The sequence below is a fragment of the Triturus cristatus genome, chromosome 3_2 (assembly GCF_964204655.1).
Source record: "Triturus cristatus chromosome 3_2, aTriCri1.1, whole genome shotgun sequence".
Taxonomy (NCBI): domain Eukaryota; kingdom Metazoa; phylum Chordata; class Amphibia; order Caudata; family Salamandridae; genus Triturus; species Triturus cristatus.
Window position 1 is genome coordinate 103,769,456 of NC_140584.1, and position 17,800 is coordinate 103,787,255.

The window sequence follows — 17,800 nt, forward strand, 5'->3', positions numbered from 1 at the left end:
CATGTAAAGGCGCAAGGATCTGGCCGAAGCCCTGCTATCCTTAAAGCGCTCCAGCGCTGAATCCGCCTCGTGACTGAAGAGACGGGAGCCATAAAAGGGCATATCCTTAAGCTATGCTTGGACATCCCCAGAAAAGCCAGTTGTCCTCAACCAGGTGTGGCGTCGTAAAGCTACCGTTGATGAAATCGCTCTACCCAGTGAGTGTGCTGTGTCTGGTCCACATTGAATCGTGAACTTTGCTGCATCCTTCCCATTAACAACAGCCTGGACGAGTATGGCGCGGGCCTCATCCAGGACTGTTGGCAGCACCTGCACAACCGTATCCCACCAAGCAGGGGAATTGAGGTCCAAAAGACAAGCAGTGTTCACAGACCACACTTCTAGGCTGGTGGAAGAAAACATATTGTTGCTGAAGTTGGGGTGTTGTGTTAAGAAGTTTGGGGCCCCAGGTGTGGGGCAGTGGCGACGGACAATTGTCCTGTTCACAGGAGCCCCTGTGCTGGGTTTGGACCAAGTCCCAAGCAGAATGTCAGTAAGTGCCTCATTAAAAGGGAGATGCAGTTCTAATGGGGACCCTACCGGCTGAAGCACTTCTGTCAAGATATTCATCTTGACTGCTACTGAGGGCAAGCTGGGGTCCAGGACCTCAGCCACCCTCCTAACCACCATTATGAATGAAGCTCCTTACTCCATAGCCAAGGTAGGGGAAGAAAGCAGGCTAGTATCTGTAGAACTGCCCAGTCCACTGGCTTCACCCAGAACCCTACAATGAGGATCTAGGACTCCGCGACATCTCCCGGGAACTTCCTCTCGATGGGAATCTGGTTTGTCGCGCCATTGCATGTCATGATGCCAGAAGCTTGAGGGATGGCTCCCTCAAGGCCTTCGTGCGCACAGCATGGCAATCTGAGCTGGCCTTCGGGTCGCGATTGCGCTCGAGGCACCAGCGGCAAACAAGGTGCGGGTCCATCACTGACATTTATAAGTGACAGGCGCCGCAGGGCTTGAAGCCGGCTTTCTTTGATGAGAGTCCTGTGACACTAGGAGGAATACACCACAAAACCTCTAGACAAAATGTCTAAACAAGTTACTCAAAAACTGACTAAGGGGTAACTCTTCCCGGATCTGCATTGATTGGCTCGGAAAAGAAAAGAAGTGCCATCAGCGCGCGATGGTTGCGCCTATATAGACACCGAACACGTCACTTCGGGGGCGGCTGATGCCATGCAGAGCTGAACGATGCCACCTACTGGCTTGCAGGGTTACTGCTCAAGAAAAATGTAGATACCTTTTTTATAGTGACTCAATCTCCAGTCAAAGAATATCTAATTCTCAATGAGCCTACATGAGGTTTCTTTCCTAGACCTCACTGTCAAAGTCTTAGACAACAACTTCTTACCACATTATCTTGCAAACTGACGGATGGGAAATCATTGCTAAGGTATAAAAGCCATCACCTGAGAACCTTAAGGGACAAACTCACTTAGGGACAATTCCTCAGATTATGGTAAAACTTTACCAGGATATCAGATCTATCATCTATGCAATATGGTGTTCCAGCAACAAAATATATGCTGGCTAAACCATGGAGAAAGTGAAGAGCAGGATCTTATAACATCATTGTTATTAAGAGTGAGACCAAATGAGCGCCACTGGTTGAACATTATAAGAATTTGGGCTACATGATGGATGACACAGTATGCAAATCACTGAAGTTGTATCTCCAGATTTACAAAGCAGCAGTTTAACAGCTCCATTAGCACTCTGTGAGTGAAGATGGACTGAGCGTGTAAAATCCATTGACTTTGGACTGAACGGGATAAAAGAAAGGGGCCAACTGGACATCATGCACTGTATGTACCAACATTCCAGTGATGTTTCCCTCTTTTGCAAATGCTGTTGTTTTCTCAAGGTCTGCTGCCTTGTAATCCACCACTAGTGATTCTCCTCCATTAAGATGTTTTGCCCTATCGATTACTTAGCATGACGATTCGCTATGAAGGTCCCCCCCAACCCCAATTCTCCTACTTTGCTTGCCATGTTCCTCAACATGACAATTAGTCATTGGTTTTTCCACCTAATTGTTCAACATGAACACAGTGTACATCATCTGATCAGCAGTTTTGTCAGCTGTGATTTATGAGACTGAAATTCTCCAGTCACTGGAAAGGTGGAATATGTGTATCCGACTTACCCGTTCACTCAGTATTGCCTTTAGTGCCTTTTCCACCTCAATAGGATCGTTGATATTGACAGTCCAAACATATGGCTTCCCGATGTAAACTTCAGCGTAAGGATGCTGGGATGTCAGCTGCAATAAGAAATAATATTAATCCATGCCCGATAGACTTGAAAGTTTCAGCACACTTTTTTTTATTTTGTGTTGTCACTAGGACACCTAAAATGCAGTTGCACACCAGAAATACCAGAGTGTGATTCGATTATGCAAATTAGCACTGATCATTTTCTAGTTTTGTTTAAAAACCCAATGAATTTAGGAATCTTTGTCAGCATCCCAAAGGAGAGCCAGTTGTCTTTGTTTTATCGTATTAAACACATCTGTTGGGGTGTCCACTGGAACAGCATGCAAAGATAAACAGGATGGTGACTTCCCTGGCCGGTAGTCCTTTAACCACCATAGACATGAGAAACTGTTTCTTTCCCTGTTCAAGTCCACCTTTCGCACTAGAGCTATCTGATAGGTGGTAAGAGAAATTCATATTGTCTACATTCTCAAGTATACTTTTTCATTAATTCAATGAATGTCCTTAATCGTCCAATGCCATGGGGTACTGGATTGTACCTAGGAAAGTGCCAATGTCTTGCCCAACATGATCATTTCTAACTGGCCTAACCTGGTAATTGGTTTCCAGGTTAGGCCTAGTGGTGGAAACTAGACAATGATCAAACTTGTCCTTCAAAACTGAATACTTCTTATGAACACATAACGTGGCTGGTATAGGCTTCCAGTGTTCTTGGAGTCATTAACTCATACTTTAGGCTAGACATCAGCAAAATCCTTCACAGCAGCTGCAACAAGACATTAAAACACTATTTCTCTACCTCAAGAGCTGGGAGTATTGCCTGGATGCTGGTGGACATTGTAGCAGGAATAATCCTCAATATCCAGCTTTCAGTTTGGACTGGTGAAGTGAATACCCACAGTGGGAACAAAAGTATAAGGAAATGCCCCCGCTGTGTTCCCACTGGGGGGCCCACTATATATAGCATAAGTTCTATAAAAAGAAATGTTAGGAGTCATAGCTTGACCCGCGAAAGCACTAGCAACTTGAGTTTGTTTCTGTGTATCATAATTCTAAGCACAGAATTTCTGTTTTGGTCATATCTCAGCTTTACACTGGTTTCGACTACTTATCTTGGCGTTCTCCCTGTCGTAAACCAGGTTTAATCTGCTCGACAAACACCACCAGACACACACCATGGAGCACAGGCTATGAGGTGCTCAAGTTGGAAATAGTCATGCGGATTTGCTTACCTCGCGGAGGGTTGGTTTGCCTTTAAAAAAATCGGTGTTTTTGCTGCTTTTTGAGGGCCCAAATTTGGGGTTTAGAAATGCACATCCGTTGGCAATAGCTTCAAGAGGAGCGGGGCCTTCGTAGGGAAACCCAAGACCAACGAACAACTGCAAAATAAAAATAAGACTTTGGGAATCGATAATGATTTGATTAACAAAGCTTTGCAAATGGTATCAACGTCAAGCTGCATTAAATTGATTAACAGCTAGAAGCAGCGTTTATCGGACCTTTTTACATTCGGAGTTTGCTACCGTTACCAACTCAATAACAAAATCTAGCTAGGTCACAACACAGTGCAATGAGAAACTCTGCTTGAGCCCTCCCTGGTCGTTATTGTGCAGGCAAATCCCCAGAGTAATGTATTTAAATTCAAGCAGTTAACACATGACAAGACACACAATAATACAGAAAGATTCGTAACCCATTTAAACAAATATGAATAAGTAATAGCAAAAATTACACCAAAAATAAAACAAATGTACTAATGGAATCAGGGTTATGACTTTTTAAAGTTTTGAGGTAAAAATGTCAAAAATATCGATAGGAACAATGGAATTATGAAACTCCCCGTTAGTCTCTGTACATTACTTGGAAATGGACACCAGAGGGCATCCTTATACCAGAAAAAGAACACAAGAAAATGTTACTAGCAAACTGTTCTGCTTGATAGAGGCCTTGCGGTCGGGGACAGATCTTTGGCACACTCCCCTGCTTTCAGACTTATCGGTAGTCGCCTGGGGGACCCCAGTCACAGCTCCAAGAGGGAGACGGACCTCTCGAGGAGGAACCGATCTATCGTGCCAGAGGTTCTCCACTCAAATGATCTGTCCAGTGCTTAATTTGTTTTAAAAAAATAACATAAGTCCCGGGCTCTTGTCAAGAGGCCACTGTAGGTGGCACCACACATTGCCCCTGCTATGCTTCCAATCATAGTAACAACACAACTACTAACCATCCCAATCTGTGACAAATTCACACAATTTCAGGCACCCAAGGCTATAAGACTGGTTTGAGCGGCAGGTATTAGTCATTTTTAATGTATATTGAACTAATAATTAACAACTGTTCTTGTGGTCATCTCTAAATTATCCTGACAGCGCCACCTAGTGGGAGACTGTCTCAAGCTCCAGTACTGACAATTAAGTGCTGGTGCAGAGCACTGGAAACCACGGCTCAAATTAAGAACTGCATCTAACTGCTGTATAAACCCACCGTCTCTCAATGTTAAAAAAATGCTGGGCGTCAGACAATATTGTGTCATTTACTCATAAAAACTAATAAAGAGAACTAGAAAAAAAGAGAGTAAGGCCTCCATGCCCCTGCCTCCTGCTATGATTAAAATTCCTAGTTTCTTAAAGGAGCTGAAAAAGTCACTCCTGGTCTATTTTACCATTCCTAGCTGTTCAAGGAAAGCTTCTACATCCAAGTTTCTCGCCAGCCATGGCCCCCATTGAAACCAGTGTAGTCAACATACAAGTGGGTGCTTGAAACTGCCGAACACAATAAAGGCCGCCTCCTGGCTTTTGCGCCCCAGAGGAAGTGAACAAGAGATTAGCCAGATGAACCTTGGGGAGCATTTTCTGTCCCTTGGTGCTAGTGGAGAATAAAGAGTACTTCAAGTGTCTATACCTAGAGTAAGGGAAGGTCGTTCCTTTCTTCAGATGTTCTGCCAGGACCTTTTGAAGATTCAATGACAAGATACCTTTTATCCTGCTCATTAGCCAATGACTGCAGAAAACCTGATGACTAATGCTGTTAGGAAGTGGACCAATCCCAAACTCCCTTTTTCAATATTCACCTTTTAACCTTACGATATAACCCTCCCTGAGACTCATATCAAAAGGAAGTAGTCGGGTCTCGTCCCACAAATGCCCGCCCTCCCCCGATTCACTCCAAGAATCATCTAATACGGAAATTAGGAAAACGCCCTGTTTTCCAGATCTGGGAACAGCTTCTCCTCCTGGTGTAGGAAGAGACAAAAGTCTGAGGGACCTTTCTGGATTAAAATGTTTTGGGATCTTCATCTTCAAACAATTTTACATGACATGTTCTGGGAAATAGGCACACATACTGTGACATTGAATAGCCGTGTCATAGTACAGAGTCCTCAATGTCAGCAAAACCCAAAAATTAGGTTTCCGTAGCAAAATGCTGCCATTCCACCCATCCAGGAAGGAGTTGAGATTCTGTACCCCCAAATGTTTCCCTACTCACAAAATCAAAAGTATCACAAACAACATTATTGACAATATACGGCAGACAGCCTCGGCCTGAGGACGGACAAGAGCAATGACCGTACATTTTCTTAATTTATGATCTCAGTTGAGGCACCATTCTGCTTCAGCTGAGTCATCTTTGCTCTTCACTGCTTAACTCTGAATGTACTCATGGGTGGGTGGAAAGTATATGAGGGATGAACATTTTCATAGTGCCCAAGATAACACTGTATGCCAATGGAAGAGATACTACTGCTAAGCACTGGTTAAAGCACCTTTAGTTCATTTGGGGAAATCTCAGATGAAGAACTCAAAACGTAGTTTTTTTATTGCTTGTTCAAGCTTTCTAAATAGGTTTCTGATCTTAGTGTAAGGAGAAGACTTCTCCACACTTTGGCAGTAAGAGGAATAAAGTGTTCTCCCAATTAGAGGAGAGCTTGGAGGGGAACATGACCAGCAGAGTTTCATTCAAACTTCTAAGTATGTTAGATGGCCCACAAGCTTAGTGGAAGCCCATGCGGTCCGGGGAACAACCTTTACAACGCAACTTTTACAACACACTACACTTACAACGCAAAATCCATTACAACGCACTACACTTACAACGCATGACACTACAACGCATTTTTAAAAACTACCTTTACAACGCATTCCATTACAACGCCTACCATTACAACGCATAATATTACACTACACTATCCAACACTTACCCTACTGTTGCACCCCCTGGAGTTAGAATAGTAATTTTTACCCCTATACTATCCAACACTTACCCTACTGTTGCACCCCCTGGAGTTAGAATAGTAATTTTTACCCCTATACTATCCAACACTTACCCTACTGTTGCACCCCCTGGAGTTAGAATAGTAATTTTTACCCCTATACTATCCAACACTTACCCTACTGTTGCACCCCCTGGAGTTAGAATAGTAATTTTTACCCCTATACTATCCAACACTTACCCTACTGTTGCACCCCCTGGAGTTAGAATAGTAATTTTTACCCCTATACTATCCAACACTTACCCTACTGTTGCACCCCCTGGAGTTAGAATAGTAATTTTTACCCCTATACTATCTAATACTTACCTTAAATGCAATTTAATATTATGCGTTGTAATGGTATGCGTTGTAAAGGTAGTTTTAAAAAATGTGTTGTAGTGTCATGCGTTGTAAGTGTAGTGCGTTGTAATGGATTTTGCGTTGTAAAAAATGCGTTGTAAGTGCATGCGTTGTAAAAGTGTGCGTTGTAACGACATACATCCATGCGGTCCTGATCTAGAAGCTGGAAAGCGATGTTGGTTACTCGGATGAACAATCTGTCCCAGGGCTAATTTTTGGATCAAATGCAACTTGCAGATCGAATCAAAAGGCACGGCAGCAGATTACCAGAACAGTGGGGATTGCAATAATCATATGAAAAGCTGAATGATATGCCACCCATTAGACCTCGGTGTTTCATTGATAAAATATGGCAAATGTAACACAGTTTCTCCAGTTGAAAGAAATCGATTCGGACTACTTTGTGTCTCAAGGATCCATGCTACGTCGGTAAGAATCATAGAACCCATGGCAAAAATGCATAAGAAAACAGATCATGCTCAGTGGTGCAAATCTCTCTAGCATGAAGGCTGCTGAGCAGCCAAGGCTCCGATTAATATAAACCACTAGGGAAATCAAGGATCCTATCCAATCAATCTTATCAGCAAAGAATGGTTGAACATCTCTGCAAGAAGGAACATGACAGAAGGCCTATTGGGACCCAATAGGCGCTTTGCTACCCTGAGGACCACTGTTAGTTGTTCTTCTGCTGTATTAAACTAGGTGATGATTTGAAGCTCTCTATGATGAACTCTGCAGCGGGCCTACAGAACTGCCCGTCAGTAACATCTCCAGTGACATTCCTCTTTGTAAAGTTTTTTCATCTGGGCATGGTTGTCTTCTGAATACCAGGAGTCACTTAGTAGTCAGACAGAAGCTACTTAACAGATATGGATAGGAGCATCAATGAGGGCGACACCCCTGCACGTCCTCTGTGAATCATGTCACAGATCTTGGCCATGGAAGGAGTCATGGCATAGTTAGAGAGCAGAGCCCTCTCTGTTCCTTATGTGGTTCATGAACTTCATTCGCAACCCCACACGGTTAGAACAAGGAGTGAGACGACCTCCTCCATCTATAAGGACAACAAAATCTGTCTTGACAGTAGTAGAAAAAGTCCAATAAAAAAGACTTTGCCACTTGCTGAAAAGCAGAAGGTGCATGAATGCAGGATTCTTCCTAACGTCCATCATGATATCTCCACCAGGAGCAGATGGTAGTCACAGAGAAGAGGTGCCCCACTACTGAGGACTTAGGAACATAATAATGTGGTACACCCGATATGTAGATCCTGGCATGCCCTCTTCATGCAGGTCAACAGCAGAGTGCCTAGTGATGGCCCCAGTTTAAGACGATTTGCCCACGGTTGTTAGTTGAACCAACAACAAATGGAAGCCAAAATTATCTTGACAGTGACCTGCTGAACAGCCCAGCTTATCAAATACGTGGGAATAACAGGGCAACAAGCACAGCAGAAGGCATGCTAATGTTTATCATAAAATGATATGTATTCCATACTTACACTTGCATGCTTATATATTTTTAATCAGCAAAATAATTAAGTGGGCACTCTAGAATTTGCAGGTGTATGAAATGATTTATTTAGTGCATGGCCATCAGCATAAATGCATTCTGGCATCTATACAGAATGCTCGTGGCGTGAATTGGTTTAGTACAAGTCGGATTAGGAAAAAAAACACTGTAGCTCAGATTGCGTAGAAACATGCAGAGATTCTATCTTTCACATTTTTACCTAAAAAAAGGGGAAATATAAACATGTTGCCATACATATCATCATTGAACATGTCATGAGTGATGTAATATGTGAGGTCATAAGCAGAGCATGGCGGGGGCACAAGTTATGGTTAGCTCAGTAAACTATAACTGGAGAATTTCCTTTTTTTAAATTTGTTATGTTACATTACATTCTCACATAACTGAATGCCAATTTAAACTTTTAGTTTTTCCAGTTATTTTCTACGGTTTTGTTAATGTAAAGTAAGATATTATCACACCTAACAATAACATCGCTTTTTCAGTGATATACACATGCATATGTATATATACACATACACACACATATGCGTGTAAACATTTTTAATTTATTTATAGTGTCATTCACATTTTTCATCCACCTCTTACCACATACAGCATGGGGCAATGGGTCAGCCCACTTCAGCTGTTGGCTAGTTTCACTGCAACTGACGCAGTTCATTTCTTTAACAAGGAGCACACCCTAACGACGTTGTAAGGCATGGGCAAAGTGGCCAATTGCCAAAGGCCCCCACCTTCAAAGGGGCCCATAGGAAAGTGAATTTTCTCGCTATTTGACCTATGTCTATCCGTTTTCTGTATCTAAGCCTCTCTCCGTACCTCTGACTATCTTTCTACTCAGTGTCATTTTAGGAATTTTTGGAGTTTCGAGCAAGACATATTTAAACTGTTTTTGTTAGACCCCTGTTACAGTTTTGCATATAGTTTAGTACTGTTTGCTATCATGTATTCTTGAACTAGCAGAAAATATGTAGTGAAAATCTAATTTGTTCTGTCCTGGAGCCGGCATACATGCCTTGCCCCTATAACAGTTAGAACGCAGATGGCGTAAAAACTACTGTACCTTAATAAAGGAGGAGCATAGAACTGAACTTAAATACTACCATATATTAATTAAAGAAGTTTGCAGCGCGTTTTATACCGGAAAGATAGAAAAGGCTAGACACTCTTCCAAACAAATGTTTACAATTTTAAAATCCCTACAGTCAGCGGATAATTTAACTGAACCGCATAGCTCCACGGAGGAGTAATGTAATAAAATCGTGGAATTTTTCGCAGATTGAGTAACTAAGATCTATGACACCTTCCCTATGGAAGCACAACTGGGCAGAAGTAACGACTGCACTATGACCACAATATTTAAAGGAGAAACCTTAGAAGAGTTTAAGATGCCAGATTTAGATAAGCTGAGAAAGCTAGTGAATGGAATAAGATCTGGATCCCCGAAGGACCCAGCCCGCCCAGAATTGTTGATGCAGGGAGTGGAATGTATTTTACCCATAATATCTGAACTAATCTGAACTATCGCAAAAATAGCAGAAAAAGCTGTGAACATTCAGCTGACCAATCATTTTGACAGAAATAATCTAATCCACCCTCACAATCAGGTTTTTGAGCTGCTTGTTCTACGGAAACAGCCCTCCTCCTGGCTACAGAAATCCTAAGTCAGCAAGTGGATGAAGGCCACACAGCTGCTCTGATCTTGCTGGATCTCAGCGCGGCGTTTGACACCGTATCCCATGGCCTCCTCCTCGAAAGACTAGAAACAAGTGGAATTAGGGGCATGGCGCAGCGATGGATGATGTCCTTACTGTCTCGAGGTTTCCAGGTCACACAAGACGCACATACCTCCAAAATCTTCCCCCTGCTCCAGGGAGTTCCCCAGGGTTCAATCTTAAGCCCCACATTGTTTAACTTATACATGGGTCCGCTGGCCACCATCATTGAAGGTCATAAGGTGTCTATTGTATCCTATGCTGACGACACGCAGCTTATCATCACATTGTCCCAAAACCCAGGAACTACCACCCACCGTTTTTCCCAATGCATGGAGGAAGTAACAGCGTGGATGTTAAACCATTGTCTGCAATTGAACGGCAGAAAAACGGAGGTAATGATAGTGGGAAAAACACCATCCATCTGGTCGTCAGCATGGTGGCCTGAGACTCTGGGCCAACTTCCAACTCCCAAGACAGAAGTCAAAAACCTAGGAGTCTGGCTTGATTCCAATCTGACATTTGACAGTCCGATTCGAAAAGTCACAGGCAAATGTGTTGGGACACTAAAAATCCTGAGGAAAGTCCTCAACCTATTACCTGTCAATGCCAGGAAAACTATAGTACATGCCGTGTTCACCTCTCAGATGGACTATGGCAATGTCCTATACTTAGGCGCATCTAAAAAAAGAATCATGAAACTGCAATCAAAACAAAATGCAGCAGCCCGCCTAGTGCTGACTCTACCAAACAGAACGTTCATATCTAAAGCCTTAGCCAAACTGCACTGGCTACCAGTCGAAAAGAGAATACTGTTAAAGACAATGTGTCTCTGCCATCGTATTCTGGCAAATAAAGGACCACGATAACTTCAAACTATGATAGCAACCCACACCTAGCAGGAACCTGAGATCCGGAGGCAAAGCGTCAGTAAGGATTCCCAGAATCAAAAAGGCAAGGATGGGCGGTCGCTCCTTTAGATTCATGGCAGCCAAACACTGGGCTCTACCTGTTGAAATAAGAACAGAGCCCAGTGAAACAACTTTCCGGAGAAAGCTGAAGACATGGCTCTTTCCCACCAGTTAGTTGTCTCCATGGACCTCCTATGACAGACCTAGTTTAGGAATTCCGATCCTGTATGGCGCTCTGCCCTACTGTCCGCTATTTTCTTTCAGCTACTAGGGCGGGGACACACCGGCGGTGTGACCATGCGCTCTACAAATGTATAAATAATGAATCCTTATGACACTTGCATATCCATCCTCAAAATATATCATTTCCCTGCTTTGTGACAACTGTGGAAATGTGTGTTTTTTGAGGCCAAACGTATTTTTGCTTTTAGTTGGGTTTTCTTTAGGTTGAGGATAGCCAGGCATCATAAAGGTTTAAAAAAATGCATTACAAAATAAAACAAACACTGACAAAGTCAAAAGTATGCTAGCCAATGACAGTCAATATTGGCTTTGCCAATACTTGTTTTGCATTCTTCTGTGGCACTGCTAATGCAATCGCAACATTTGAAAACTGCGATTCTTCTATAAAGGTCAACATTTTGGCAATTCTCATCTTGACAATTTAACCGTGTCAAATGATGTATATAAATGCCAAAGCAAAAGGGGAAAAAAACTGATTCCACAAATATACTCTTTAATAATGCGCAAAGAATATTATCTTGTATGTCTACAGCCTCTGCATACACACTTTGTTCTACCCAGCAGTCTCCTTACATTCTCTCATCCTGAAAAAGAAGCAACGCATTTCCTCAGAAGGGACATCTAACAATAATAAGTCTGTAAAAGATTGGAATGGAAAGTTTTCGGTTATTACGTGAAATAACGTCTTCTTAGTCAACAATAACTCCTTTTAGTCCCTGGTTTGGAAAGAGAGACGGCGGTTTGTACACAGTTCAAAGTAAATACTTGACTAGTAGCAGCAGGTTTTACAACATTAACCTTTGAAAATAAGCTCACTTGCATTTCCAACGAACTGTTTAAAGGCCAAGGTGCAGTTAGCCAAGTGAAACAGCAGATGGCACGCACACGTAGGAGATTACGGGAAGCTCGCTTAAGAGAACACTATTATTTGGAAACGGCATTAGGATACAGACGTTTACACAAATAAACCAATCATCTAACATTTTTAATAGCGCGAAAACGTGCTTGGCGGTAAGTAAAGACAGTGCTTGGTTTCAACTCCTTTTACTGCCTTATTACGAAAGTGGATGTTTTTAGGTGGTAAAGTGTGACCAGAATATTTGTCCTAAATTGTAGTGCTTCATTTTGCTGCAGTTGTTTTGTTTTTGTGCTGCTCTATAGTTTTTTTGTGCTGTGTTTTTCTACTGCTTAAGTGCACTGTGCTTTTTAAGTTGTATTGGTTGCTGTGCTGCATTCTGTTTTCGGTGTTTTGTTGTGACCAGTAAGTGTTTGTACTTTTACCTTGTGTTATGTCATTGTCCAGTGTTCTATTGTTTACTTTAGTAGGTCAACAAATGCTATTACATTTCAGTCAAATTCAGCACATTAGTCTACATTTCCAGCTACAAAAAACATTTAAGATTAAAAAGTTAAAATACAGCTAGCTGCTTGATCTAATGAACTATTTAAGACACCAGGCTGTCTTACATACCACGCAGGAGAGCGCTACAAAGAGAGCAGCCCTCCAAAAGGTCAAAGGGGGTCCCCTATGGAAACCGCCCCCCCCCCCCCCAAGATATTTTCATGCAGGCAAGTGCAGTCAATCACTCCACCTTCCTACAATGGGATCGCTGTGCCCTCTTTTGGCGGGTTGCCGAATGAACAGAGAAACATGGACCGGCTGCTTTAAACAGCCAGTCCCGCTTTCACTAATGGCTGTCCCGAAGCAGCATGAGTTCGCGGCCAGCTCGAATGCGTGGCTGGTACTTGTATCGGGGTGCACTGTCCATGGTGGCAGACCGGTTTAAAGATGCACAATGGTGCAAACAAGGACAGAGAGCCCATAACGGAATATGGGCCATGTTATCGCAAGACTGTGGCACAGCCTGGTCTTAAATTAGCACTTTCAATGCGGCAGTTTTATAATAGGACCGGTGTCACTAGGGGGGGTTGGGGGGGGCAGGCGACCGCAGGCAGTCCCCTCCCCCTGGCGGTTTGGGAGGGGGCGTGTGGGGGGGGGCGTGTCTGGCCCCGCGCGGCTATTTTCAAATTTGGGCTCCTTTTACAGCCCAAATGTAGCCCAAGTATAAATAATTTGGGCGCATGCTCCCGGCCACCATTTTAGGGGTTGGTGACCTGGTGGCTGGGAGCTAGGCTAGTGGTGTTTTTTGTCAGGGATATTTTAGCTGTCAATAGGTTGGTATTTAGCGTTTTTACGATGGCGGAAGGTGATTACCGCGTTTTGGAAGCCCTCCGGCTCCTGAGCGAGGCGGGCCGGATGGACCTCGTAGTCGGAGAAGTTGCGGGGCCATCGCGTCCCATGCGACAGGCCTCGGCAGGCGTAGCGGCGGCGGTGGCGGCATGCACTTCGCCGAAGCGTATGAAGCATATGGCGGTGAGTGAACGGGGCCGCCAGCGCTTTAAGAAGGCGGCCCCAGCTGACGGTATACAGCGGAGAGCTCCAGTACCGGGGGGTGACGCGGGAGGTGTGAGTGGGGAGGGCCGGCGCGCTGGGGAGCTCGCTTCGGGGGTGCCGGCTGCAGCGGTGCGCTCCTATTCCTCCCCCGCGGTGAGAGGCAAGCGCGGGGGAGGGCGCGTGTACAAGAGGTGTTCCTCTTCCATGCCGGAGGCTCCGGCTCCGTCACAGAAGGAGGCGGGAGGCGTCAATGTGCGCGGAGCTGGTCGGGCGGGTCAGGAGGTCGCGCATATGGCGCGTGCTGCATTTTCTCCTCGCGCGTGTGTTTTCAGGGAGGCAGGTGGCAGGGCAGGCAGCGCGGGGGGGCTTGAGGGGCCAGCTGTCTGGTGCTGGCACGTTTGAGGATTGTTTTGTGGGGCATGCAAGCGAGGAGCAGGATTTTGGAGCGTTCGCCATGTCAGAGGAGGCTGGGGAGCAAGGGGTTGTAGGGGTCTCAGGAGGGGAGAGTCCTTTATTGTTTTCCCCCCCTTCATCTTTAAGCGGAGGGCCGGGGTCTGTAGGGGCGAGTTCTTTGGGAGAAGGAGAGTGGGCACAGGTGGGTGGGTGGGGCTCTCAGCAGGACCTACTTCCTTCCAGAGATTATGGGGTTTCTAGGGCTTCAGCTTCTTCGCGTTGGGGGGGTTTGCGTTCTATGCGTTTTGAAGAAGGTCAGTGTAGGGCAGGGGCGGGTGGGGGTAGTAGTGGGGAGGAGGTTTTGGTTTTCGGGGATCTGAAGCCAGCTGGGGGGGATTTAGCCTGGGAAGGTTTGGATATTTTTCCCTCTTGGTCTGAGGGGGTTCGGGGGATTGGGGGGGAAGTTGCGTCGGGCCCGTTTCAGGTGCAGGGGCGCGGCGTGGGTTTGGATTCAGGGGTGCGGGCAGGCGGGGATGTTTGCGGCTCGGTTTGCGTGGGGGTAGGCAGTTCGCGGGTTGGTGGGGTTGCGCAGGATAGGGGAGCTGCATCTGCGGTGGTGCAGGCGATGCTAGATTGGAGTGGAGACGAGGAAGGTGTGGTTTCGTCGTTTTCGGGCAGTAGGGTGCAGGCAGGTTTTTCCGGGGGTCGGCAGAATAAGTTTTTTCGAGGGGTCATAGGGCAGGAGGCGCGGTTAGCTTTCAGGGACCCAGCACACCAGTCCAACCTTTTTCTTTTCAGGACAAGAAGCGTAGCAGCGCAGCAGACTCGGTAGGGCGAGGTGCGGCCCATTATCGCCGAGGAGAAGGGAGGGTGAGGCCTTGCGCGGCACATTCCGTACCGGCGGGGGATCCCGTCGCGGCCAGCATACGAAGGTCAGGCGCGACCTCGCTGGCCCCAACGTCACGACGGTCAAGGTGGACAGAGTTTTCAGATAAAATGGATGGTTATTTGAGTCAACGAAAGGGGGAGGACCGGCGTGTACAGTCGGCTCCCCCGCATGGTGGTTCTAAGGCCATTAAGGCCGGCTGTGGTGATGTGGGGTCTGGTAAGGCCATTGTGGTGGATTTTGCGGAGGAAATTTTGCAGGTGGAGGAGCCAATTCTGCTCGATTATGAGGAGGACAGCCCTGAAGAAGGGGAAATACGGGGATATGAGGAGGGGGGACACTCATGTTTCTCGTAGTTTTTTGCAGGTTTCAGGTGTGGCACCCATTAAGTAGGCTGTAGTGGTGAAATCCAAGAGAGAGCACGGCCCATCGGTAAGGGCTCATCCTCCAAGGGATTCTTCTGAGAGGTTGGAGCGGCGGTCGGAGTCGGTCCGCGCAACCTCTTTAGAGCCAGGTGAGAGCGTTACATCACAGGCCAAACCTATTATGGTGTCTGTGGGGTCCGGGAATGACGGGGGAGGGGGTGTGTCGGAGGGCAGATTGTACAAAGGAAAGTATGTAAGAGATACAGGGGTTGGCACGGGATCAGTGGGAGTGGTGTCAGGGACCAAGGTGGAGAGTGGGACTAATACAGAGGTTACTAAGGAGACACCACAGAGCAAAGAGTTGAAAATTAAAAAGCTTCCTTATATGGGGGTGACTAAGCCTTTAGGTGCCCACTTAATGTTGGCAACAAAGGAGCGTATATGGAAGGGCGAATATGTGGAGATTTTGAAGCTATTACACAGGGAGGTGAGGTCTAAGGAGGGCTCTAAGGAGGAGGAGTACGAATTGGCTAAGCGCCCTAAGGTGCCGCTGACAATTGAGAATTGGACGGCGGCATTTCTAATTTACGCCAGTGTGTACTGTGAGAAGTTCCCGGAGCGCTGCGTGGCCATATTCAAGTATATGGATGAAATAAGGAAGGACCAGATTACAGGTAGTGGTTACGCTTGGGCACAGTATGACGAAGAGTTTAGGGCTCGTATGGCTTGGGATTCTGAGGCAAAATGGGGTGAGCTAGATAATGATTTGTGGCAACATACCATGGGGGCAGCGCCAGGGGGTAAGACTATTTTTACGGCTAGTGGCCTGCCTCTAGTTTACCAGCCCTTTCAGGGAAAGCCCACCCGGGGTGGGGTGGGAGGCTCAGCCGCATCACAAACTGGAGTTGGGGCATGTTGGTATTTCATCAAAGGCTTATGTACACGGGAATTTTGAAAATACCGACATGAGTGTTCCAAGTGCGGGAAGCGGCACCCTCTCGTCAACTGCTGGGGCGTAAGACCATCAGGCGGACAGCAAGGGCAGCAGGCAGGTGCAGGGATGTCTGGCAATGCGCAGCAGTCGCAGGATGGACTGGGGGGCAGGGGTGCACAGGGTTCTGGGCCAAAGGGCTCCTACGCCAATTAAATTGGCTCAGCTTGAGGAAGCATTGAAGGGCTACGGGGATTTGGAGGCAAGACAGACACTTTTGGATGGTTTTAAGTGGGGTTTTCATTTAGGGTACCACGGGCCCCGGCTGAGAAGGTGGGCGGATAATTTGAAATCCGCATCAGAGCACAAATTGGTGGTGCGTGAGAAATTGAGTAAAGAAGTGCATGAGGGGAGGATCGCAGGCCCTCTTGGAGAGTGGCCAGTCCATAATTTGATCATTTCCCCTATTGGTGTGGTGCCTAAAAAAGAGGAAGGGCAGCTGAGGCTGATTCAACATTTGTCATGGCCAGAAGGGTCGTCAGTCAATGATTTTATCGATGAAGACGCTGCTTCGGTGTCATACTCCTCAGTTGATGTCGCCATGTCACTTGTGGTGACCGTGGGCGCAGCTGCAGGCATGGCAAAGTGTGATATCAAGTCGGCTTTTAGGCTGCTCCCGGTTCATCCGGACGATTGGCCTTTGCTGGGGATACAATTTGAGGGTAAATGGTATGTAGACAAGGCGCTACCAATGGGCTGCTCGGTGTCATGTGCTCAGTTTGAACTGTTCAGCACTTTTCTACAGTGGTTTTTCACGAATCGCACTGGTCACAGCTTGGTCACACATTATTTGGATGATTTCTTTTTTGTGGGTTCCCCGGGCTCCTCGGAGTGCCAGCATGCTCTGGACTCTTTTCATGAGCTTATGGAAGAGCTGGGGGTGCCGTTAGCACCGGAAAAGACAATGGGGCCTGATACTGTCATCTCCTTTCTGGGTATTGAGCTTGACTCAGTTGCAATGCAGGCTCGTCTGCCTGAGGATAAGAAATGCAAAATGTTGGCTTTGCTGGACACGATGTTGTCTAGGCGGAAAGTGACAGTTTAGGACATCCAGGTTTTGTTAGGCCATTTGAATTTTGCCTGCAGGGTTGTAAGGGCGGGACGGACTTTCTGCAGGCGCCTGGGCCGGGCTTTGGCGTGTCAGCATTTACCTCACCATCATATGCGTTTGTCGGCAGGTGTAAAAGAGGACCTGCGTATGTGGTCCTTTTTCTTGCACTCCTTTAACGGAGTACCACTGGCTAGGGACGAGGATGTGCAGTGGGATGTGGAAATGTTTTCTGATGCAGCAGGCAGTGATGGTTTTGGTATTTACTGGCAAGGACGATGGTGTGCAGAGAAATGTCCGCAGGATTGGAGGAATGGAGGGCGGAGCATTACCTTTTTGGAGCTTTTTCCACTCCTGGTCGCTTTGACCATTTGGGGCAAGGAGCAGGAGCATAAGAGGGTCCTGTTCCGTGTGGACAACATGGCAGTGGTGCAAATAGTCAACAGG

The 17,800-nt window shown here is 46.1% G+C and overlaps 1 protein-coding gene across 1 annotated transcript in view; it reads right to left on the reverse strand.

Moving 5' to 3' along the window:
• The window catches only part of MGAT5 (alpha-1,6-mannosylglycoprotein 6-beta-N-acetylglucosaminyltransferase), a 603,388-nt gene that overhangs the window by 39,132 nt on the left and 546,456 nt on the right, over nucleotides 1–17,800 (reverse strand). The window contains exons 13-14 of the mRNA XM_085647328.1: nucleotides 3,497–3,643; nucleotides 2,195–2,311 (exon numbers count right to left, since the gene is read on the reverse strand). Coding sequence (XP_085503454.1) covers nucleotides 2,195–2,311; nucleotides 3,497–3,643 — 264 coding nt within the window. The remainder of the gene's footprint in view (nucleotides 1–2,194; nucleotides 2,312–3,496; nucleotides 3,644–17,800) is intronic.